This window comes from Actinia tenebrosa, unplaced genomic scaffold, assembly GCF_029948245.1.
Source record: "Actinia tenebrosa isolate PJP-AT-01 unplaced genomic scaffold, QUT_ActTen_1.0 PGA_scaffold16__25_contigs__length_10494907, whole genome shotgun sequence".
NCBI classification, from domain to species: domain Eukaryota; kingdom Metazoa; phylum Cnidaria; class Anthozoa; order Actiniaria; family Actiniidae; genus Actinia; species Actinia tenebrosa.
Genome location: NW_028292576.1, coordinates 3,048,988 through 3,073,769, shown reverse-complemented (window position 1 = coordinate 3,073,769; position 24,782 = coordinate 3,048,988). Strand labels below are relative to the sequence as shown.

The window sequence follows — 24,782 nt, the reverse complement described above, 5'->3', positions numbered from 1 at the left end:
TTTATTCTAGTAAAGACTGTTTCTTTGTGCAGGTTTGGGGGTTTAAATTGGTAGTCATTGCTCGCTCAGTAATGAGCCATTATTAAAATAACGGTGTTGCTTGAAGTATATTTACTGAGAACGAAAGTAATTTTGGTAGAAACTTATTGATAACTAAGTTTCTCATTCTGTGAGAAAATAAAGTATACTCATACAAATATGGATAAAGCCCAAGAAGATAAGATACCAAGGAAATCTCCGACAAGAATTGAAGATTTCCGTTCAACCAAAAGCCGCACCAGAGACTTTCGACAACTCATTTTACTCCATAAAAGATTTGAAGAAGACGCCTTGCGTTTTTTCCGTCGAGGTTACGTCAGTCCATCACGAAATTCTACAGAAAATAAACCTGAAGAAACAAGAGAAAGGAATTTTGCGAAAGATTTATCGCGCAGAATGATTCTTGATTATTTTCCTAGAGTTGATTATCTGAATGACAACGATTATATGAAGGAACTACTTGGGGAATACGAAGCAGGAAAGCGGCTTAATGATAATAATGGTTTCAAAGGAGGACGGCTTACACTGAAATTACCCAAAATGGCAAGTATTTCTCCAGAAAATAAAGCAATATTTTACACTACTTTACCTAAATTTCCTCCATTGCCAGCTAAAACTGAAAATAAAAGGAATAAAGGAACGCAATGTTTTAGGAGGAGTGTTCCGAAGTACCGTAATTCAAAGAGAAAAGACGAAAGCTTTTTTAAAATCAAACAAGCTTCGTTTTCCTCGAAAGGAGAGAATATCTTCGAAGACTTAAACTCCATAAGAAAAGTTAGAGAAACTAACTGCAAAATGGGAGCTGTTCAGTTACAAATCTTTCTACCTAAAAGTGGTTCGAAAAAAGACCAAAAGAAACATCAGGCCGCAGTGAATGAAAAACGACGTCTTCCAAACCAAGTCGACTGCAGAATGAGTTTGGAAGGCGACTCTAACGTCAAAACAAATTCGAAAAAATCCGAACCTCTCAATGAAGAATCAAGAGAAAAGTTGTTGCAGAAAGTAAATGGAAAGACTGTTCATTTGCGTGAGCTTTTACATGAAGTTCAAGTCTTCTCCCCTATGCCAAGTAGATAGCTGTGACGGTAACATTTAAGGCAGAAATTGAAACTTTTTTATTTATTTTGATACAAAATTACGCTGGAACAGGTTGCAAGAGACCATGAAGTCTCTTGTTAAACGCTAATATTTCCCCCCAATGTGGCCTTTTTGCCAGAAAACAAGAAGAGGCTCAGAAATTGAAAACTCATTCGTGCCAGTTCTCGCAAGTAACAGTTGATTCAAATTTGCTGTTAAAAGACAACTCATTTTAACGGGGGGGGGGGTTAAAACAAAAGAGAAAGTGAAATAATGAAAAAGTGCAAAAAGAACGATAAAACGAAAGAGAAAAAAGCAAGGTTGAGCGAGAAAGAAAAGAAGAAAAGAAAGGAAGGAAGAAAGAAATATTTGACTATTTTTGAAATTTCAGATAGCTTGCCAAGAGCAACCAAAAACGTAAAAAATCAGACTACTTTTTATTTGTCTTTTTCCTTCCACAATATTAAATTACTTAGATTAATTCACAACAATCTGACAATGTGTCTTGTCTACTATACAGGTACATTACGAAACGCTGTTTGTCCAACTTGTCCAACAACGATAGGCATAATACCATAAATATACACCTTTGAATATGTATCGAAATAAGAAAAGGAAAACAAAAAAAAACAAAACAAAAAAAAAAGAAAGAATTTTTCAAAAGTATTGAAAACACAGACCATGCCCAAGCATTAGATGTTATATCAATGTATTTTCTGTCAAATGTAGATATTTAAATATTTCAGACCTTGAGGTCCCTGTCAAAGTAGTGCCAACAACACCAAGTAGTGTCAAAAAAAACATTTCTTATACCCCTCCCCCAAGGACATTTTTAGGGGAGGGGTGGGGTAGGAATGTCTGCATCAAGGGTGCCTTACACACTGCTTATCGATTTTTTGTGAAGAGTTGTGGTACTCGTAGTTATCTCTGAAGAAGAATTAAACACTTGCAAGTTAAATGACTGGAACTTGTTAACCACAGTACTACAACGAAACATTTTCTTGAAAGCTTTTCTGAAACTGTCAAACCTCAAAGCATAAAGAAAGGGATTCATGGAAGAGTTGGCTAGGATAAGTACAAGGTGAACATCCCTTGCCCAGTGAATGAAGACACAGCTACATGTACTGCACAAGTTGGTGATGTAGATACAGATGCAAGCTGGAAGGTAGCAGCCAAGAAAAAACACCAACATGATGAGAAAAGTCTTGGTGACTTTTTGCTCCCATCTGACAGCTTGACGTTTAGCAAAGTTGTCTTCATTCTTTGCATCATTCATGTTGTCCCACTGCTCAACTTGTGTTCTAAACACTTTGAATATCCTCTGATAGGTAAAGAGTGTAACAAAGAGAGCAAAAAGGATAATAGTATGCACAAAAATAAATGCAAACATGAGGTAACCAGTGGCATAGTAGATAAACGAAAATCCAATAGAAAAAACCCAGATTCCAAGAGATATAAACCCTGCTCTTTTATAATTGAGTTTCATCCTGTAAGACATAGGTGAAGTGATTGCAAGGTATCTGTCAAAGGTAAGAGCAGCTAGACTTAACACAGATGCTGAGCTAGTCATGAAATAGGGTACAAAAAAAAAGGCAAGAGTATTAGGATATTTGCCATAAAGTCCTTCACTGTAAAGATATGCAGATGAAAGAGGATCAACAAATGCCCCAACTAACAAGTCTGCCACAGCTAGATTGGCAACAAAGTAATTGAAAGGTGATTTTAAATCACGATATGGATCCACAAAGATGGCAAGCAACACCAGTAAGTTACCAGTGACTGTAAGGAGAGTCAGTGGGATGAAAATGGATGCTGTAGTGAATGAAATATAACTGGGAGGGATAGTCATGTTCACACATGGATATGCACCAAATAAAGACATTTTGGAAATGAAAAAAAAAAGAAAAAGAAATGGGAGGAGTCCAGAATTTAAGTAAAAGTTAAAAAAATCACTATCTTGAAAGCTGGTTTATCCCAGTTGAATAAACTTCTAGGCTCTTGCAGTGTTGCTGAGGATGATACAAAATATCTTGCTCTTCATCACAACTTCATCTTGCTATTTTCCTCTTTCCTTTTAGACAGTTTTGAACAAATTGTTTTCTATTGAAGAGATTGATCCTGCTTCTATGAGGAAACGCCAGAAAGAGTTGGCAGCTTTTTTCTTTACTGTCTGTCTCTCCTAACTCTTTGCTCTTGGATTTCAGAGACTGGGTAATATAATCTGAAAGTTTAGAATGAATGAAATCAAATTTAGTTAAAATTTGTGCAAAGCTGTATTTTACTGTGTAATATTGAAGAAATAGAAAACGCATGTGCGTGCTGTGTGCTGTCATAAAGCACCTGGGGGTTGGCAGAACACGAGAGAAGTGTTAGGAGAAGCACAACGCGTAGCGGAGTGCTTCTGGACACTTCTCGAGTGTTCTGCCAATCCCCAAGTGCTTTATGACTGCACACAGCACAGCAAGCAAGTTTTTTTATTTCTTTTATAAAATACAAATTACAATAATAGATAGGAATGACGCAACGGAAAGTGTGCACGCATGCAATGTGCTTTCATAAAGCACGCACTCCAAACCAATCAGAACGCAACATTCATAACAGTTATTTTATAAATAACTATAGATCTTTTTAATAAATTCTACAATGCCTTTTTAATTTATTATTTTGATTTTTTTTCGAAATTAAATTTAAAAGAATAAATTTGTCATGTGAAGAAATTAAGGCATTATGAGAATTATAAAAAAATGCCTAGAGATTAAAAAAATCGGAGAGGGTGGGGGGGGGGGGGTGGGGGCTTAAAGTAGTCAAACAAGCAAAATGCAATAGAAGAATTTCTCATGTATACAACCTCTTCAATTGGAAACCTAAAATATTCTACAAATTTCATTTATTTACTTCCACTTGATTTGTGTCGTTTCTTGTTTGGTTTCCAACTACGATTAGTGAATATATCGTTCGATTACCTTAATTTTAAGTTATATTTCCGCATTTCAAGATTAAGTAAGCGACGAAGGCACTTATTCAATATTTTTTCCAAGCAATTTATTATTAGCAATTAAACAGGTCTTGTGACAAGCAGGCGTGCTCAGATATCATCAATAAAAGGTTCATCAAGAAAATTCATAGCAAGATATAACTCAAACATTAAGCATGAAGCTTAATAGCTCAGTGTAGTCATTGTTAATTCTTTTAGAAAGTTTATAGCTAAATCATTTGAGCAAACTCTGACAAGATGGCACATACACGAACGATTAAAAATAGATTTTAAAAATCTTACTTACGCTTATATATACCTCAATGTCCGCATCCTTTCGCTTTCGAGTTTATATTCGTAATCAAAGCTTGTATTCGATGTTTTTAGCCGTGTTTTGATGGTTGGTGTCAAAGAATATTTCCGTCCATCGATCATGACACGAGGCTAGCTAGGGTTGCTTCCGGGTCAGCCTGTTTCATTGGGGTTCCTGTGGAAATATGGCAGATGGGACATGGGTACTGGACAAGGTAAATTTGAAAGACAATTGTTTTGAAGTATTCATTCTGAAGAGAATGAACGAAGAACGAATGAATGAATGAACGAACGAACGGAAGATCGAACGAAGGACGGTAGGAAGGAAGGATTAGCGATCAAAACAATAAACGGAAAGAGTGCGCGCGCACAAGTCGAAATTCAAACTGCATCCGGTTACTAAAAATAGCCCAACCGGGAATTTACATGACAGCGCGTAGTTTCCCTCTCTTATTTATGCTCTCTTGGATTAATGGAATGGATGGATAAACAACATGAAAAGATGGATGAAAAGAAGATGAAGATGGAATAAATAAAAAGGAATGGATGAACAAATGAATAGGTAGATGAGCAGAAAGACAGAAAAGGGAGGATGAATGGATGGAAGGGGAGACCCCCCTCCCCCCAAAATTTTCCTCGTTATCCTATTTTGTAGGGCGACCTGCGGATTTGGCGGAAATTTTCTCACCAAAGCGTGTCGACTCGCCTCTCAAACATTGGTACTGGTACTAATGCTAAGTAACTGCGCATCTGCCAATCAGCTGGCCGAGGGGATTCTTTGAAATTCGCCAATCAGTGATTAAAGAACCGCACGTCTTAACTTCTCTTGACGTGCTGTAAGAACCAACTGTATTTTGGCTGTACGCTATTCTCCAGCCGTCGAGGTAAAAAAAAAGTTGATTCGTGCGCTCGTGATTTTCAGCCCCGCAACGGGAAATCTAAGCCCATATGTTATTGGGGATGCCGCATCTTAGTAAGACGTATTGAATATCCTCAAGTGTATGTTAAATTGAGTACATTGTATTTCCTTAAATGTAATGACAAAGTTTCGCCGACTTTATTAAAATTACGGAAATGAAAACAAAAAAATTGTAAAGCTGTCGCGTGATATCACCAAATATATACTTTCCTTTTGTCAAGACTTTTCGAGAAAGCGTTTAATAAATAAACAAATTCAAAAGGATAAATGGTAGTTATGGCTTCTAATTTCATGGCTAGATTGAAATACTGTAAACGAATGAAGAAATTTGAACCATTTTTGAATAAATTGAATATGAGAGTTAAAAACTTAAACATATAAAATTACGTAATTTTATATAGCATCAAAGATAAAAAGATAACACGGAAATAAAAAAATATTAAGTATGGATATTGTAATTCAAGATATATGAAGATATAGAATATAGATAAGTTATAGTGCTTGGGAACAAGGTTATTCCGGGCGAAAGACCTTTGGAATTAAATTCGGAAAAATTAATTTCAGACCTCGCTGGGAATCGAACCCACGACCTTCGGAATTGTACTACCGATGCTCTACCAGCTGAGCTAGAGGTCAGATTGAGAGCAGGCCGGGGTGAAATAGATGTTAGGTAGCGGTAATTACTATCTATATTTCTATATCTTCATGTATTTGTATATATGTATATATATTTCTATATCTTCATGTAAGTGCCATGCGGTCTACATATTCTCATAATTTAATATATTGTACTTTCAGCATTTTTTCATGCGTGACTGACCTCGCAGTCCTTCGACTTATCTTCCTGATCATGATTAGCTTGCACCTGGTAAAGAATTAGAAGATGGAGGTCCTAAAGATGTCATTGATACATTGAACTGTCCTTTCCATGACATGAAACTGTCCGTGACAGATACCATACGTTTTCCAATTTCCCCACACGTTAAAATCTTCATGAAAGCACTCCTGTATGTTTTGAGTCGCCAGGCAAAAACGAAGGGATTCATGGTCGAATTTGCCATCGTTAAGTAGTAGTTAATATCCCTAGCCCAATGAATAAAGATACAGTTACAGTTCCCACAAAAACTGATGATATATATGAGAATCAGCGAAGGCAGGAAACAGGAGATAAAAAGCGTCAACATGATCAGGAATGTTTTTGTAACCTTCTTCTCCCATAGAATTGTTCTCCTTTTGATTTGATTTTCTTCACTGCTGGTATGAAGAGTGTCCCAGCTTCGCACTTGCGACTTGAAGCTTTTGAAAACTTTAGCGTAGGTCAGACATAAAACGATAAAAGTTGCTATGACAGCAGTGTTGGCGAATACGAATTGGTATTTCAAATATCCAACTTCGAAGTACAAAAACGGAAAGGCGATAGACACAGTCCATAGTGAAACTGAGACAAAGAGTGTTCGTTTTGGACTAAGCTTGGCTCGATATTTCATTGGATAGGTTATGGCGACAAATCGATCAACAGTCAAAGCAGCTAGGCTCAATAGCGATGCTGTGCTAGATATAAAATAACCTACACGTCTGGCGTGATCCCAGGGTTTGACGCTTGTGCCTTCTAAAGCCTCACGAACGTAGAACTCTACCGACATTGGAAGAGCGAAGCACCCTACAATCAGATCTGCAGCAGCTAAATTTGCCACAAGGAAGTTGAACGGCGAGCGAAGATTGCGGTTGGGGTCAATGACAACAGCAAGAAGAACGAGAATGTTCCCTACTACGGCTGTGACTGTCAAAACAGAGCAGATTGCTGCCGAGGTGATGCTGAGGCTTGTAGGAGCCGAAATATTTGAACACGGATAAGAGCCTAGTAAAGACATGTCTTCAGTCGGTGGCCGATGGCTATAACGATCGCTTTACAATCAGCTCCGATCTAAATAAAAACAAAGAATCCTTCCCAGATGTCTGTGAAAATTAACTCTGGTGTTACTTTGTCTTTGACTGATCTTAAGATGAATACGATGGGCTGGTCTTAAGCACACACACAGTCATGTGATCATCTATGCTATCAAATCAGAGTAGGATCTTCGACATGTTGCGAACGTCTACAAGTTCCTTTTATTTTGATCTATTTACAGTCACTGACCCACGAAAGTCAACAAATAATCTTTTAACTTTTATTAATTAGTTATCTCAAGCGAAGAAATTTTGCTCGAGGGGCTTTAATATGCTATCTTTTTTATCTTTTTATCGTTTTAGAAACGATACTGATGAGAAACAGTGCAGTTTATTCTTAGGATCCACTAATCCTGTAAATGTTTCGTTATGTGAGTCTACTGCATCAGAATTAGCTTTTGTTTACGAAATTTGCTCGTTCGAAACTTGGAACTGAACTTTTCACGCATAGCGCGAGGCGATGAAGCTTATATAGTTGATATTTTGCCAACCATTTTTTCATATTCCTCTTCCATCTAAAACCGTAAGCAATTTAAATTCGTCAAAAACGTTTTTATTCTCGTATATTTTCAATACATGTATAAAGAAACATAAAAAGCAATCCAGTATTAATATCCGTTTGAATGAAAAAAAAAATTTTGATCAAAAATTACTTGAAATGAGTCATGTCTGTACAAAATAAATATTTGTTTTAACTAGGTTAAACTTGATGTTCCACTAAAATCGAGACTGACATCTCGAGATGGAGAAATTCGTTTGTTTTCGACCATGCAGTGAAAGAAACGGTTTTAAAAATATATTATTATCTATAATCTTGTATGCGTTTGTTTATGGAACTATTTCAAATAGTAAAATACATATGACAATACTCAGGGAAAAAATACGTTTAAAATATGGTAATTCCGTTCTCAGATAGAGCATAATTAGCATACAACTGACCAAGCTGCGCATTTTGATTGTAAGTCGTCACATCGTCTCACATCGAGTTATATTATATTTGATTGGCGAAGAAAATAAACCAAAACTATTGAAATGTTCCTGCAAAGGGCAATTTGAGCAAACAGCTTGAGTCTAACAGGTTGAACGGATCGTTGTTGAAGCAAGGTGTTAACGGCTTTGCTAGAGAACGCTACGATATTGTCCGGTTACGTAGTTTGGCAATATTTGCAGTCTTACTCTTAATTTTTTCTACTTTGAATTTTTTTATCACTCGAGCTGGAATAAAATTCCCTGTCTCACTTCAGTGATTTTAGGTAATTTATAGACGACCTCCTGTAGATGACCTCATTTCTCTAGCTCACGTATTAGTAAACTATCTGTCTAATTATTTTTACGTTTGATATAACTGGTAGTGCATATAACAGTGATGCGAGTCTAGAAGGACCTTCAATCATTTGTTAGACAACTGGACGTGTTACAGCTGCATGTCGCTGTTCAAAGCAGGAGCGAAGTATAGTTTTTTATTCAAGATGACAATGAAGTACACAACAATGAACTGAGAAAGGCGGAATTAGGGAAAAAGGTAGAAAAAAGATAAGTTTAAAAGGAAAGAAAGTGAAAGGAAGAAAGGAAGGTAGAAAGAAAGAAAGAAAGAAAGAAAAAATAAACAAACAAATAAATAAATAAATAAATAAATGAATGAATGAATGGATGAATAAATAAATAAATAAATAAATAAATAAATAAATGAATGAATGAAAGAAAGAAAGAATGAAAGAAAGAAAGGAAGGAAGGAAGAAAGAGAGAGAGAGATGTCTTTTATTTAATCTCGGGAAATTTCATCAATGTACAAATTGGTTTTCATGAAAACCGAGTTCATAGGTAATATATATAAAAAATTAATAATAACGTTAAGAATATATAGACAGATTTATGAAATAAATTCTCATCTACCCCCAATAAATTTTATAGTAATTAAAGTGTTAAGGACCAACAGACGAAAGATTCCTCTTAAAAGATTTTAAATTATTGGACAGTCTGACACTTTGGGGTAACGAGTTCCACACTTTTGCACCGTCATAAGAGAGAGCTCTTTTTAAAAACTCAGTGCTGGGTTTCGGTAACTTTAAGCACTTCTCTCTACCACGAAAATCGTAGGTATTTTCTTGAAAATAAAAGAGTTCCCTTACAGATTTTGGTGCAAGTGCATTTAAAGTCTTAAACATCATTATTGCTTTATGCTCCTTTCTTCTTCTTTGTAAGCTTTTCCAGCCTAAAGAAGTTAAAATATCACTAGATCTGACATCGTAGCTGCTTTTTGTTATTATTCTTGCAGCTCTATTTTGCATTTTTTGCAATCTTTCAGCAGACGTTACTGGTAAATTATCCCATACCACGTCACAATAGTCAAACCAAGGTAAAACGAGAGCCTCATATATGGTAATAGCTGTCTCCAAGGGGATGTAATCGCGGACTCGTCTTATGCCACTCAATCCAGAAGATATTTTTTTACAAATGTAATCAATATGAGCAGCCCAAGACACCCGTTCGTCAATCACAACACCCAGAGTTTTTGCTGTAGAGACTCTAGTAATTGGTTTGCTATTTAAATATATGTGTGGTTCGGAGGTAATTTTTTTCAATTTATCGTCAGAAGCAATAAACATGTGCTCTGTTTTAGCTGAATTTAAGCTAAGTTTGTTAGCTTTCAACCAGTTATGAATATTGGAAATATCAGCGTTCACCTCGTCAAATAGAGTCTTTTGTGATGTGCCACAAGTGGTGAGACTTGTGTCATCAGCATACATTCTAGCATTTGAAAATTTGACACTATTTGGCAGATCGTTTATGTAAATAATAAATAATAATGGCCCAAGGATTGAGCCTTGAGGGATGCCGCAATCGAGTGTTCTAGAGCTAGATAAGGTATGGTTTATGTAGCATCTCTGACTACGATCTGTGAGGTAAGATTTGAACCACTTTATCGACTCTTCTGCAATCCCATAATAGTATAATTTGTGGAGAAGTATAGAGTGATTTACTGTGTCAAAAGCTTTTTTAAAATCTAGGAAAGTGACACAGTTCAATTTACCTTCATCCATATTGGTAAGCCACTCCGTTGTGGCTTCTAGGAGTGCAGTGGTAGTCGAATGAAGCGGTCTAAATCCCGACTGCTTTTGAGAAAGTAAATTATTTGAGTTTAGATACTCATATAACTGGTTAAAAACTATTCTCTCGAAAATCTTAGCAATAGTAGGTAAGACCGAAATGGGACGGTAATTATTCAAATCATCTTTGTCATTAGCTTTATGAATTGGCGTAACTTTCGCAAGTTTCAAGCCGTTAGGAAAAATCCCTTTATCAACTGATTGATTGAATAGCTTCACTAGTGATTGACTTATTACTGGTGAAGCAATCTTGATGAAATGAGATGGTATACCGTCAAGACCTGTCGCTTTTTTAACGTCAATAGAATTAATGATTTTCATAAGTTCATCAACTGATGTGTGTCGTAAGGTGAATGTTGAGCCAATTCTAATTAGATAATCATTATAAGCAGTCGGTCCATCGGGAATTAAACAAGCTAATTTAGTCCCAATTTCAGAAAAATGACAATTGAATACCTCAGCTATTTCCTTCGAGTCACACATCGATGTATCACCTGTTTTGATAGATGTTACATAAGAGCCAGATTTAGTCCTTCGTGAGAGGACTTCATTAATAGCTTTCCAGACCTCCTTTGAGTTTTTTGAATTTTGTGCAAAATGATTTTCATAATATGACTTCTTGGCTCTTTTTATCTCGTTGTTGACGCGATTTCTAATAGACTTATAATCACTCCAGTCGTCCCTCGAATTCGTTTGAGTAGCTTTTTGTTTCATTTTATCTCTATCGTACATAGCTTTCCTCAAATCAGTTGTCATCCAGGGAGACTTCTTGTTTCTTATTCGTTTTGTTTTGATCGGAGCGTGCGAGTCAAGAACAGAGAGAAATAACTCTTTCCATCTGTCCCACATGTCATCCGGGCTTTCCTTATTATCCAAACAATCCCAAGGGAGTGTTGCTAAATCCATAAGAAACTTGTCGGAGTCAAAGTTTTTAGCCGATCTAAATGAGATCTTACAGTGATTGTTGTTTGTCGGAATTGCTATTTTCCGTATTGTATAAACCAGACTATGGTCACTGATACCAATGTGAACCACTCCACTTCGGACTACCCTATCTGGGCTATTCGTTAAGATCACATCAATGAGGGTTTTACTTTTTTCAGTGACTCTAGTCGGTTCTGTGATTAACTGCGTAAGTTGAAACAATTCAGCAGTCGTATTCAAATAGCGGGTTTGCTGATTAATATTAGTAGATAATAAATCACAGTTTAAATCCCCTAGGATATAAATTTCCTTAAACTCAGAATCTATTTTTGTTAACACATTTTCAAATATATTGAAAAATGAGCGTGTATAGTTAGGAGGCCTATAACAGGCTAAAACGGCAAAAGACTTGCTATTTGGCTTCATGATTTCAAAACACAGGGACTCTACTTTATCATCAGTTAAGTCACTACGGTTTTTCCCATTTACGCCCTTTTTCAAGTATAAACAAACTCCCCCTCCAGAAAGAAAGAACGAAAGAAAGAAAGAGAGAGAGAAAGAAAGAAAGAAAGAAAGAAAGAAAGAAAGAAAGAAAGAAAGAAAGAAAGAAAGAAAGAAAGAAAGAAAGAAAGAAAGAAAGAAAGAAAGAAAGAAAGAAAGAAAGAAAGAAAGAAAGAATGTAAGATTAAGAATTTCCGCAGACTAGAGGCCCCGCAGGCGCCATAAATATTTAACATCAAGAATCAGTCGAGCGTGCATCATTAACTTGTAAGTAGTTTTCTTTTTTTTTCTTTTTCCTTTTTAATTTGCCCCTTTTTGTGAAGCTTATTAATTATAAGTTGTTTGTTGTAGCGAATCGTACAATCTACCGTGTAATTGTCGAACAATTGTCAAGCTGGAGCTAATAAATACGTATGTTGGAGTCAATGTGTACGAAGGCTCGACTATTTATGTAGTTGGAGACTACATTCATTCGAAGTTAATGTCATTTATCATTGACTTTGGTTATCGAAATCGCCGAAATTATCTAAACTAGAAGATGTACGACCAGGATGGAAGAGATTTGGATGAATTTGGTGAAGATTTAAGAGAGAGATTTGAGAGAGTAAAATCAGTCCACGAGCAAGTACATGAGGAATCGCACGTGCGACACAGGGAGCCCAACCAGAAATTCCAAGAAATTAAGGGAGCAGTGTCAGCAAAACCAAGCGTAGAGAATGGTGGAAAAAAGGTGACATGGCCATCATTAACGCAAGATTTAGTTGGTTTTGGTGCTGAACAACGAGAGCCCGATGTTAGAAGATCTTCGAGAGTTAGAGAACCAAAGAAATTTGGCGAAGAAGAAGTCAGAGCCGAACGAGCGATTCGGTATAGACGTAGTAGATCAGGATATCTTGGAGAGCTGAGGAAGAATTGAAACAGAGTACAAGAATTGATGAAGAGCCCTGAAGTCGACGTGGTAACACTAGAAGATAGTGTCCAAAAGTACAATGAAGCGTTCAGGAAGTTTGTCGATGCCCACGAGATATGTATGGAGATTGAAGATGACGAAGAGAGGAGAACACTGTTAATGGATAGTTATGAAAACCAGAGAGACATGAAGTGGCAGATAGAAAACTTGTTGAATGAGTGGAGAGCCAACAAGCAAAGACCAAAGTCCCCATCCGAATCTGGATTCAGTCGTGCTTCTAGTTCGTCTAGTATAAAAGAGAAAACGAAATTTATGGAAGAAGCGAGACTTAGAGTAAATGCGCTGAAGCAGAAACAAGATTTAGATCGCCAAATGGAGCAGATAGAGAAGCAAAAGGCAGAACTTAGCAGAAAAATCGAGCTGATAGACGCGGAAACCCAGGCGAAGCAGGCTGCTCTAGAATTGATGCTAGAACAATACGTTACGGAAGAAAACGTTGAACATTCCCGTTGGGAAAGCGAGAACCACATTGAGATTACGCCCCAGTTCAGCCGCCCACGGCCTCAATCCCCATTGAAAAGAGATGACCAGTATTCCAAGAAAACTTTCGTACCTGTAGTGACTAGTGAATTCGCGATGAAAGGTACGCACATGCAGGTTCCTGATCCACTTCCATCGTGTCACCACACCATTCCCAGTGTTTATACTAATTGTTGTTATACGAGCCCGAAAATGGCGTCGACACCCGTTACCCTTACAGAGAAACTCACTAGCTCGCCGCAAGTGAGCCAAGGGATGGCGCTGAGAGCATCGGCGTCGCCGTATGTTCCAGCTGTTCAAAATCCAACGCCGACAGAGTTTCGTCCCTCGTATACCCCTCCATCACTACCCAGAGAAAGTTCCATGGTAGACGCTTGGACGACGATAGCGCAAGCAATCAAACAAGGTCCGTCCCTACCGAAAGTGGAATTAATGAAGTTTAGTGGAGACCCCCTGGAGTACGCAGAGTTCGTTACGAATTTCAAGGATAACATCGAAAGTCAAGTGTCGGACGAGTCGCAGAGACTTACCCGTTTACTAGCACAATGCGTAGGAAAGGCGAAGGAAGCAATTAGAAGCTGCGTGAACCTCCCGGTATGCGAAAGATACGTTGAAGCGTGGCGAACTCTACATCAGAACTTTGGACAGCCGCACATGGTAGCTGAATCTCACGTCAGGAGACTGAAAGAGATTCTGATCAGAAGAGCTGACGCTAGCAGCCTGATGGAGTTCGCGAGGAAGCTGGAAGACGCAAGGAGAGTGCTTACTAACATGGGTTTCAGTTATTCAAGTCGCTTGGACAACGAAGAGACCATAGTCATGCTGATGAGAAAACTGCCAGACGAAGGCTTAAAGAGGAAATGGGCCGACAAAGCTGGAGATCTTATCAAGATAAAGGGCAGAGCTGAGTATGCAGACTTCGTCCAGTTCGTTAAGAATACAGCGGACAGAATTAACAACAGATACGGACAGGAACTAAGGGTGACTTCCTCGACGACAGAAAAGGAAAGAAGAGATCCAAAGAAAGAAAGATCTGACCAAAGATATAAAGTCACGACCTTAGCAGCCGTTCAAAGTGATCAGAGCCAATGCCCATCTGCGATCGCTCACAAATGCCCACAATGTTCAGGACCTCACGGAGTTTGGAGATGCTGGAAATTCAAAAGTTCTTCTCTAAAAGATCGTCTTAAGACGGTGAAGCAACACGGTCTTTGCAGAGCCTGCCTTGAAGAAGGACACTGCGCCAAGTCGTGTACAAAGGGATTCAAGTGTAGAATCTCAGGATGCGGTAAGGAGCATCACTACTTGATTCACATCGAAGACAGCGAAGGAGATCGCGTAAAAGACAACAGCAATTCAACTCGGAAGAGCGTCGAAAGAAATGTACAAGTAAGAGAGGCGACATCAGGGAGTCAGGAAAGAACAAACTCAGTAAAGACAACTAGTCAGTCAACGTCAACGTCAGTCTGACCACGAGATATCTTCCTGTTCTGCCGAAGCATGTGGCGACCAATGAAGAAATAAAGAAATGGCCACACCTTAAAGATCTTACCCTAAGAGAAATCGACAGAAGAAGGGTAACCATCCTCATCGGTAGCGACCGTCCAGATATTATAGATAAAGAACTGGATAGAAGAGAAGGTGGTAAGGGAGAGCCTTTTGCGGTGAAAACCCCCTTCGGTTGGACTGTCTATGGACCTATAGTAGAATCTACAGAAAGTCAAGTGAATGTGAGTCTTACTAGCACCGAACACGAGAAGCTAAACCTTCAAATAGAACGCATGTATAACGACGAGTTCGGGAACTCTTATAATGACGCAGATGAAGGTATGTCCATCGAAGACCACAGAGCGAAAGATATTATGGACAAATCAGTAAAGTTAATTGACGGACATTATCAATTAAGACTTCCATTTCGTCAAGATCGCCCGATTCTTCCAGATAGCCGAGCGACCGCGGAAAGGAGATTAGAATGGTTGAAGAAAAGGATGCAGAAAGATGAAAAATTTAAAGAGAAGTACAATCAAGTCATGGAAAAGTACAAAAGTGAAGGTTCTTCGAGGGAAGTGCTGGAAGAGGAACTCCATAACCTGAAACCAGTATGGTACTTGCCTCACCATGCAGTTTGGCATCCGAGGAAACCAGAATAACCGCGAGTAGTGTTCGATTGCGCCGCCAAGAGTGGAGGTACTTCGTTGAATGAACAGTTACTTCAAGGACAAGAGAATACAAGTCCGTTGATTGAAGTAATCCTAAGATTCAGAGTGAACGAAGTTGCTGTGGCAGCAGATATTAAGAGAATGTTTCATCAAGTCCACGTAGTGCCAGAGGACCGCGGCGCATTGTGTTACCTATGGTGGCCAAACGGAGATTTAACTAAAGAACCCAAAGTTCACCAAATGCTCGTACATATATTTGGTGCAACATCATCGCCGAGCATCGCTGGATATGCACTGAGAAGAACCGCAAAGGACAACGAGCACGACTTCATGCCAGAGACCATCGATGCTGTGTATAAAGATTTTTACGTTGACGACTTGTTGAAATCGTTTGCTGATGTTGATCGAGCTATACGAGTGAGCAAGCAGTGACAGACCTTGCTAGCTAGAGGAGGATTCAAGTTAACAAAGTGGATGTCCAGTCATCGCGAAGTTTTGTCAGAATTTCCAGTAGAGGAACGCGCACCAGCGATCAAGGACTTAGATTTAGCGTCAGAAAGTCTACCTGTAGATAGAGCCCTGGGAATCCACTGGGACGTAGAACAAGATACCTTTAACTTAGTTACGAGTAGCAAGGCACATTCGGAGAATCGAAAGGGCGTCCTGTCGTCAGTTGCAACTGTTTATGATCCCCTCGGGTTTGCAAGCCCTCTTCTCCTACCTGGTAGAGAAATAAATCAAGAACTTTGCCATAGGAGATATGACTGGGACGAGAATCTCCCACCAGATATACTTGCCAGTTGGATAGAATGGAAAAAAGGACTTGCAAGTTTGAAAGATCTAAGTATTCCACGTTGCTTCAAACCAAAGAACTTTGGTACTGTAGTGAGGGCGGAGCTCCACCATTTTGCTGACGCTTCACAAGAACATGGTTACGGAACGGTTTCCTACCTGAGACTGATAAACGAAAGAGGTCAGATTCATTGTAGCTTTGTGATGGGAAAGTCTCGTGTTAGACCTTTGAAGAGCACAATGACCGTACCCAAGCTGGAACTTACAGCCGCAACCCTGCTTGTTCAGATGAATAAGTTGATTGTCAGAGCGTTGCAAAGAAGACTCAGGATCGACAACGTCAGTTATTGGACAGATTCTATTATCGTTCTTAGATACATCTTTAACGAAGTGAGAAGATTTACCACCTTCGTCGCAAATCGTGTTGCCATTATTCGACAAGAATCGGTTCCAGAACAGTGGAAACACGTAAGATCCGAGCTTAATCCAGCTGATTATGCTTCAAGAGGGATCAAGGCAACGGAATCAAGAAAGCTGCAGATATGGAGACAAGGACCAGAGTTTTTGTGGACGGAAGAAGAAGAATGGCCTCCACAGCCACCAGAGATATCGGCAACATTGTCAGAAACGGATGAAGGAGTTAAGAAGGAGAAAGTGACAGTCGGAGCAACGACGCTGCAGAAGGACTTTTGGGACTCACTGTTTCGCAAGTACTCGACCTGGAACAGGCTAAGAAGAGCAGTTGCATGGCTCATCAGAGCTGTTCGTAAGTTGATTGAAGCTTGGCCGCGTAAAGCTGAGCGCGACAGCGCCAAGAGCTTGCGACCCAGTCAGGAGACCTTGTCAGTTTCGGAAGTTGAAACAGCGGAGAGAAGAATCGCGAGATTCATCCAGAAGGAGTCGTTCTTAAACACTCAAAACAGTGAAGTGGGAATCTTGAGCAAGGAAGTTAAAGAACGATTCATCCACCTGAAGCCAATTTTAGAAGACGGAGTGATTCGGGTAGGAGGGAGATTGGATCGTTCACATCTGTCCTATGATGCGAAGCATCCCATCATCTTGCCTGGAAAACATCCAGTAACAGAGCTGATAATACGTCATTATCACTATCGCAATGGTCACGTTGGAACCAATCAAGTATTAGCCGAGATACGACAACGTTTTTGGATAATAAGTGGAGTGTCGTCGGTTGGAAGAGTCTTACGCAAGTGCCACGAATGCAGGCGTCAGAATGCTAGGATGGGAGAACAGATTACAGCTCCACTACCTGAAGTGAGATCGTCTTCGGACGGACAAGAACTAGTCTATCCGTTTGCCGCAGTCGGCTTAGACTACTTTGGACCGCTGTACGTCAAAATTGGACCAAATACAAAATCCAAGAGAGATCCTGCCTTGAACAAGCGATACGGTTGCATATTCACGTGCCTAAGGTACAGAGCAGTCCACATCGAGGTGGCACAAGACTTATCTACTGATAGTTTTATCAACGCAGTGATACGTTTCGTTAGTAGACGTGGACCCCCAAGAATCATATACAGTGATAACGGCACTAATTTCAAGGGAGCAGAGTTAGACGTCATCAAAGCAATGAAGACGTGGAACCAAGATCGGATACAGAACGAGCTGAATCAAAGAGATGTACAGTGGAAGTTCAATCCTCCCGCAGCGAGTCACCAAGGTGGCGTTTGGGAACGTCTTATCCGATCAGTCAGAAGAATTCTACACTCCATGTTAGGAGAGCGTCTTGTAAATAATGAAACGCTTCACACATTCTTAACAGAAGTAGAGAAGATCATGAATGACAGACCCATAACGAACGTCTCAAGTGATCCCCGAGATTTAGAGGCACTCACACCAAACCACATATTGCTACTCCGCAAGAACACATCCCTACCCCCAGACGAGATAAAGGATGTCGACAAATATAAAGCAAGATGGAAGCACGCCCACCTGTTAGCAAACGAGTTTTGGCAGCGATGGACAAAAGAATACCTGCCGATGCTGCAAGAGCGACAGAAATGGCTACGAGAAAAAGCTAATTTCAAGGTTGGCGACTTAGTCCTCTTAGCAGACAAGAATACCCCAAGAGGTCAATGGCCAAAGGCATTGATTCAACAGACAATGCCGGATAACGACGGAGTTGTAAGACAAGTGATTGTGAGGACGGCCGATGGAGAGTACCGCCGAGACGTGCGAAAGCTTTGTATGCTAGAAGAAGAATTATTGAAGACCAAGACTGAAGCCGAGGACCAAGCAAGAAGCAGTCCGCAGAAGAAAGAGTAGCCACAAAAGTGAACACGAAGGAATGAAAGCATTCAAGACTTGAACTGTTTATAATTAAGTTACAAGAGACGTTAAAAAGTGTTAAGTAATTTAGTAAATGATTGTGTTTAGATGGGCAGAAAAGACCCAGAATAGTCTTTGGCGGGGGAGCGTGTAAGATTAAGAATTTCCGCAGACTAGAGGCCCCGCAGGCGCCATAAATATTTAACATCAAGAATCAGTCGAGCGTGCATCATTAACTTGTAAGTAGTTTTCTTTTTTTTTTCTTTTTCCTTTTTAATTTGCCCCTTTTTGTGAAGCTTATTAATTATAAGTTGTTTGTTGTAGCGAATCGTACAATCTACCGTGTAATTGTCGAACAATTGTCAAGCTGGAGCTAATAAATACGTATGTTGGAGTCAATGTGTACGAAGGCTCGACTATTTATGTAGTTGGAGACTACAAAGAAAGAAAGAAAGAAACTAAAGAAAGAAAGAAAGAAAGAGAGAGAGAAAGAAAGAAAGAAGAAAGAAAGAAAGAAAGAAAGAAGGAAAGAAAGAAAGAAAGAGAACAGAAAAAAGCACAAAGCCTTCGGGTTGCTTGATTCGAAAGTTTAAACCTTAGTACACGCAAATAGAAAACCAAACTGTTGTACAAAGGGGCAAAAAATATGCATATTTTATAAAGGATGTCGTCTTCAGCTGCCGAGAACATTAATTTATATAACGAAAGATCAAGGATTTTTAAAGTCGTCCAACCAATTCAACATGGCGACTATGTGACTATATATATATATATATATTGATGTACACTCAATTGAAGCATCGTTGTCGGCTAGAAACAAAGAACATAGAAGCTGAGACCGAAATGGTACATGGGAAGTACGTTAATTAGATGCATGCTGTGACCGGCGACCCGTGGCATCATCCACTGTTTTTAATACGCGTTTAGCATTCTAAACCGACTGCATGGATGGCGCAAATGAATAAATTATAATATAATTATGCCATTTCCCACGTGCCATTTCGGTCTCAGCTTTTATGTTCTGTTTCTGAACCCGACAACGATTCTTCAATTGAGTGTATATACCGATTCAGATATCAAATAGTGATTCATCAAAAATCTTGATTCCCGGTAAATCTTTAGGCGTATATATACTAACGTTCATTCTTCCCACTTCCATGACTGGTGGCTCAGGAATCAGGAATCTCCAGTAAGACCCTTCGCTAAGTTTCCCACGCCGTTCGATCGTCGGGGTTCGCGAGCTTCTGGGTTCGCCTCTCATCCTCGCACTTATGGCTTTATGAAAAACATTCTGGTGTAAATCTGATGATTGCCTTTGAAGCTTAGGTTTAACTCTAGCTTTACTGGCTGCTGATCTGGTACCTTTCCGATTTCTAGGCCCTTGGTCGCCACTTAGATTTTTATCAATGTATCGGGCGATGCTCGTTCGACGCGGGTTCGGGTCAGGTGTTGATACTGATAATGAATTTGGAGTACCTAGACCACGAGAATGTTCTGAGACGAAGCTCAGAGTAGGACTAGAAGTTAAACTTCGCAAGACTGAATCTGCATTTTCACTAATTGAGCTATTGGGTCGAGCCGGGCTTCCTGTGGTGCGTCCATTGGGCGACTGTGAGGAAAACCTACTCATACTTCTTTTACGAAACAAGACATCGCAATCTTTATAAACCTTACTAGGAGTTTTAGGTTTTCTTTGGTCATGTTCTGGTGGTACGCAAAGCTGGTAGGGCGAGACAGAAATATCGGGAAAGCTTTCCACGGCATCATTAATATTTTCCTGTTTTTTCCTGGTCTTCATGCAGTCAGCACACATCCCTGGGCCAAGAATATCACAAAAATGTTTCGGTATATCGCTATTTTTCAGATAGATAGCTCTATCACAGTACCTGGAGTTTGTTTTGAAAGTAAACCTTGGTATGAGTTCTCTATTGTCAAACTCAAGTACCTCTGTTTCAATTTTTAAGGAATATTTTCTCTTCGTCAATCCAAGGGTGTTGTCGCTTGAGTTGAGTTGTATTCCTAGGCGTGAAACACTTGGTTTGTCTTGAAGATATTTTATTTCTTGTTCTTCGTAGGCCACCACCTCGTCTTCAGCATCACTTCCTTCGTCTTTGATAGAAATAACCTCATAATTAAACTTTTCGGGTACCTGACTTAGTCTTGAGCTTGTAAACGTCCTAGTTGGACTACTAGATAGCTTTCGCGTTACAAATGATCTTGGAGACGGAGACGGGGAAGGCGCTACTTCCAAATTTATGTTTTGAAACCTTTGAAATTTTTCTACCTCAAGTTCCTGATATATTTGGGTCTCCAGACCGCTTTTTCTTTTGCTTGGATTTCTCGAGCTTTTCAATGTAGTTTTGCTGTCCATCGTCGATTAGTTCTTGTTTTTGAGTCATTAAAAGCTACCAAACACATCTCTTTTAAGTACTTTTCATGTACAACTAACAACAAGTACTTGAAACTACAATATTATGTTTGATTTTCGTAAAATGTTTGCAGTTCTTGAACAATTACCTGACGTACTAACAACACTGTAGTGTGAAAATTCAACAAATAATATCACTTAGCGAGATCTTGTTTGCCATGAGTAGAATGTCACTCTGTACAGTAAAATAATCTTTGTAACACATCTTCTGACGTTATTGGATATCGTGTAGTTGTCGTACTAAGTAAACTGTCAACAAACTTAAGCAGAATCGATTGAAAAACAATAAAAATATTTTAATTAAACTTGTTCATAATCTTTGGCGGAAAACAAAATGAATTTGAACAAAAGAAAAGCATGTTTGAGTGTCTCTTGGGAAATTATAATATCTCTAATTAACTTATTCGACAATAAAAACCTTAAGTGTCTTCGTGAGGTTTCCTTAGCAACCGTAGAAAAACATATAGGTTGCAATCAATAGACGTCACTTCCGGTAATAGCTCTTTTTTGATGGCTTGTAGAATCCTGGAGGTTGTTTTGATCTCTTGTTTTCTGGTTTGATGTCGTGAAAATAGTCAAATACAATAGTTTGAGAACTTATTTTGGTATGTTTTGACTTAGCATCCGCTAGTTGCCCCCCATGCAGTCAACCGCTTGTTTGCCCCCAGTCAACTCCAAAAAGTAAGCAATTGGATTTTAAAACTGATATTAAGACAGTATTCAAGGAAATGAAATATCAATATATATAATCCATATTGCATGATTATGTAAAATCAGGGTAAAAGCTATATGCCGAAAAAACTATCGTAGAAATTTCCTTAAAAAACATTATACAAATATATATTATTAAATATCAAAAGATAAAAAATAGTTAATTCTTAGAATTTCATTTCGCGGGGTTGGGCTTCCTGTGGTAATATCCACTGCTATAAAACCGGGCTTCCTGTGGATTTTGTTTTTCGTCCGATTTTCACTTGAAATCTTTAAAGTTTCCAACAATAGCAATCTAAATTTTTGTTTTTAAGTACAAAAAATTACACTAGGAAAATTCTATATAAATAAATGAATGATTAAAAATAGGTCAAAATCTCAGTAGCACTTTTATATTCAACTTAAAACTTAAATTCGAAACTAGAAATATATGAAATGATTTATTTAAAAAATAAGTCGTTGATAAAAAAAGGTCTTTGCAAAAAGGTCTAAAAATGTTTTTATTGTAAAAACAGTGCGAAAAGCATTAAAAAAAAAAAAGAAATCATGGTTCCTCTGGGGCTCGAACCCAGGACCTTCTGCGTGTAAAGCAGACGTGATAACCACTACACTAAGGAACCACTTCTTGTGAGTAAAGGTTAAATTATGCTATAAGAACGTTTTTGGAAATACGAAGGCATAATCTTTGTGATAATCAGCATTAGCATCCATTGCAAGGGCCAGTATAAATAAAGTATTACCTATTACCTTTTACCTACCTTTAATTATTCACGTAACTTCCAGATTTCCGGAGCTATACGGTTTCTCAGAAGCATTGTACGAGATAATTTTGAAGTCTGCTTGATGAGTGGAACATCTCGCGTTTGCTTTTGCCAAACAAAGGAATATTTAAACTAGATGATTTTGCTACGGTTACCTTGCTCACAGAGGTCTTTTTATTTCTAGCTTTAGGCCGGGGCTACTAGCTGCCGCTCAACCCTTATGGAGGCGGGGAAGAGCTATTAACCTCTGCTCGCCGTGGGCGCCAGCACAGAAAGATTGGGTTATATCTTATAAATGTTTGTTTTAGTAATTCGTAGATACTTACCCTGGTCCAAGAGGCTCGAAGAATTCTCTCCCAGCACGTATTTTGAGCCGCAAAGCTAGTCGTATTTTCCAAAACGTCATAACGCGGGACTTTCTATTTTGAAAAGCCGTACGTTATGAATGTTTGCCGCTGTACTACCCTTGCCAAGTAGCGCCGGCGTTCATTAGCATTTTTCCGTATTATCTTTAACATTTATCTTATTTATCATTTATCTTATTTATCTTATCTAATTTATACATGCACCTTATAGCTATTACCTAATAAAGTCGTAAAATTATTTACCTTCAGTATATTACAGGGGCGGCGGAAGCTAAAAATCTTTGGGTGATAATGACAATAGGGACCTTAAGCTGCAGGACGGTAACGACGACGACGACGGCAAACATACAATAGCACTAATTGCGCTATTCAATAGACACTCGTTGGAATGTACGAAATACTGTGCATCATTGCCATCTTATGCTGAAAGTAAGACGTGAAATGTCCTTTTTTTACGTACTAAAGAGAACGGCTACGCCAAAAGCTTATCTTTGCTGATTTTCGTTATAAGTAAAGCGCTCCCAAAAGACGTCATTTCACTCTAAAACGGGGATGCTTATTGAGTTCAAATTCTTGTTGAATTTCTTGCTGACTTCTATATTCTTCAAGCCATTCCTCGCTTGCAATCGGCTCATCGGTATATGGTTGAAAAACATCGAAATAATCGACAGCTGTTAGCCCTTTCCTTGTCGACGCAGAAGTGTCTTGTTGTTCAAGATCGTCTTGTTGACCTTCAACTTCCAACAGGTACTCAGGTAAATAATCGGTCTCAGAATCATCCGAATCGTTACTACATGAAGAATCGGTTTCTGCATTCGACATTTTAAAAAGAATTTGAAAGGAAAAGTCTTTTTTCCAAGAAAAATAGAGATCGCGTAGAGAAGTTATAAAGACAATCGCTGTAATCATACAGACGCGCCGATGTGTGATACCGGGTCGACGTCACAGGTCTTATTAGTGCCCAGTCCTTTTTGCGCGTTTTTGAGTAAGAAGACAGTGATTTCGATTGGGATTTTAAATAAAGCAAAATATCGAAATGACTTTTTTTTAATGAAAAACCTTTAATTATGAGGTATAGTTTTAGGAAAAACAGCAATTGGCTAAGGTTGATAGGCACTTTAACGCTATGTGATAATGACAATAGGGACCTTAAGCTGCAGGACGGTAACGACGACGACGACGGCAAACATACAATAGCACTAATTGCGCTATTCAATAGACACTCGTTGGAATGTACGAAATACTGTGCATCATTGCCGTCTTATGCTGAAAGTAAGACGTGAAATGTCCTTTTTTTACGTACTAAAGAGAACGGCTACGCCAAAAGCTTATCTTTGCTGATTTTCGTTATAAGTAAAGCGCTCCCAAAAGACGTCATTTCACTCTAAAGCGGGGATGCTTATTGAGTAAAATACTAGGTAAACACGAAATAATAATACAATAGAAGTTTGAAGCGCTTCAATTTTGCCGACGTTGTCGCCCACGTTGCCGTCCTGCAGCTTAAGGTCCCTAATGTTTTGTTTTATTGCAGACGCATACGCCGGCCGTAAAAGAATGAATAAGAACCAATATTTTTGGGGGGGCCAGGTCCCCCAAAAAAATTTGGTGGGGGGCACGTGCCCCCCCCCCCCCAGTTCCGCCGCCCCTGTATTAAATTCCCGGTGGCCAGGGAACTACTCAAACGATCTTGCAAGGAGACAAAACAAAGATGACGGAAAATTTATAGTTTCGTGTGTTTGTCTTTCTTTAATGGGTAAAGGCACCTCCCTGGTTAAGGTAAAGGGTAAAGGTTAAGTACCTATATCTAACTTCGGTAGTTCCTTCAGTAGTGCGCACTTTACCCCCTCTCGCCATCAGTGCTCTGTTTTAAGAGTATTTAAAGCTGAAGCTACACGGATTAGAGAGAAGTCGAAACAGATGCCGAGATCTCAAGGATCGAACCGTGGACCTCAAGCTCTGAAGGTCGCGCACTAACCAACTGAGCTACGCCTGCTCCTCCATAATACTTTGCGATCCAAGATAGCCGCCGT

At 39.0% G+C, this 24,782-nt stretch overlaps 6 protein-coding genes and 1 non-coding gene across 8 annotated transcripts; 2 read left to right on the top strand and 5 right to left on the bottom strand.

Moving 5' to 3' along the window:
• Positions 1-20: 20 nt before the first annotated feature.
• On the top strand, positions 21-1,300 carry LOC116301948 (uncharacterized). The gene has a single exon (XM_031711121.2). It carries the CDS (start codon positions 199-201, stop codon positions 1,114-1,116), a length of 918 nt encoding a protein of 305 aa, XP_031566981.2. The 5' UTR covers positions 21-198; the 3' UTR covers positions 1,117-1,300.
• Positions 1,301-1,534: 234 nt separating this feature from the next.
• Positions 1,535-2,998, bottom strand: LOC148910588 (melanocortin receptor 5-like). Its single transcript, XM_089031220.1, has one exon. It carries the CDS (start codon positions 2,996-2,998, stop codon positions 1,991-1,993), a length of 1,008 nt encoding a protein of 335 aa, XP_088887346.1. The 3' UTR covers positions 1,535-1,990.
• A 203-nt stretch (positions 2,999-3,201) lies between these two features.
• On the bottom strand, positions 3,202-7,334 carry LOC116301946 (adrenocorticotropic hormone receptor). 2 transcript variants are annotated; one of them, XM_031711120.2, is made up of 2 exons: positions 6,142-7,334; positions 3,202-3,337 (listed from the first exon to the last, which is right to left on the bottom strand). In XM_031711120.2, exon 1 carries the CDS (start codon positions 7,190-7,192, stop codon positions 6,176-6,178), a length of 1,017 nt encoding a protein of 338 aa, XP_031566980.1. In that variant the 5' UTR covers positions 7,193-7,334; the 3' UTR covers positions 3,202-3,337; positions 6,142-6,175. The 2 variants fall into 2 exon arrangements, with proteins under 2 accessions (XP_031566980.1, XP_088887345.1); XM_089031219.1 differs by lacking the exon at positions 3,202-3,337 and adding an exon at positions 4,473-4,577.
• Positions 7,335-7,917: 583 nt separating this feature from the next.
• Positions 7,918-11,725, bottom strand: LOC148910587 (uncharacterized). The gene is made up of 2 exons (XM_089031427.1): positions 10,300-11,725; positions 7,918-7,937 (listed from the first exon to the last, which is right to left on the bottom strand). The coding sequence occupies exons 1-2, from the start codon at positions 11,723-11,725 to the stop codon at positions 7,918-7,920; spliced, it is 1,446 nt and encodes a 481-aa protein (XP_088887553.1).
• A 4,134-nt stretch (positions 11,726-15,859) lies between these two features.
• Positions 15,860-18,890, top strand: LOC116308723 (uncharacterized). The gene is made up of 2 exons (XM_089031180.1): positions 15,860-18,726; positions 18,812-18,890. The coding sequence occupies exon 1, from the start codon at positions 15,884-15,886 to the stop codon at positions 18,482-18,484; it is 2,601 nt and encodes an 866-aa protein (XP_088887306.1). The 5' UTR covers positions 15,860-15,883; the 3' UTR covers positions 18,485-18,726; positions 18,812-18,890.
• A 385-nt stretch (positions 18,891-19,275) lies between these two features.
• Positions 19,276-20,858, bottom strand: LOC116289004 (uncharacterized). The gene has a single exon (XM_031695876.2). It carries the CDS (start codon positions 20,856-20,858, stop codon positions 19,557-19,559), a length of 1,302 nt encoding a protein of 433 aa, XP_031551736.2. The 3' UTR covers positions 19,276-19,556.
• Positions 20,859-22,173: 1,315 nt separating this feature from the next.
• Trnav-uac (transfer RNA valine (anticodon UAC)) lies at positions 22,174-22,246 on the bottom strand. The gene has a single exon. It is a non-coding gene; the product is annotated as a tRNA-Val (tRNA).
• Positions 22,247-24,782: the final 2,536 nt, after the last annotated feature.

Excerpts from the sequence above, each read along its gene's own strand:
- LOC116308723 (XM_089031180.1), top strand. The coding sequence starts at position 15,884 with ATGTCCAGTCATCGCGAAGTTTTGTCAGAATTTCCAGTAGAGGAACGC.
- LOC148910588 (XM_089031220.1), bottom strand. The coding sequence starts at position 2,998 with ATGTCTTTATTTGGTGCATATCCATGTGTGAACATGACTATCCCTCCC.
- LOC148910587 (XM_089031427.1), bottom strand. The coding sequence starts at position 11,725 with ATGAAGCCAAATAGCAAGTCTTTTGCCGTTTTAGCCTGTTATAGGCCT. Across the intron at positions 7,938-10,299 it reads GCTTACCAATATGGATGAAG|ACATGACTCATTTCAAGTAA; the intron begins GTAAATTGAACT and ends TATTTTGTACAG.
- LOC116289004 (XM_031695876.2), bottom strand. The coding sequence starts at position 20,858 with ATGGACAGCAAAACTACATTGAAAAGCTCGAGAAATCCAAGCAAAAGA.
- LOC116301948 (XM_031711121.2), top strand. The coding sequence starts at position 199 with ATGGATAAAGCCCAAGAAGATAAGATACCAAGGAAATCTCCGACAAGA.
- LOC116301946 (XM_031711120.2), bottom strand. The coding sequence starts at position 7,192 with ATGTCTTTACTAGGCTCTTATCCGTGTTCAAATATTTCGGCTCCTACA.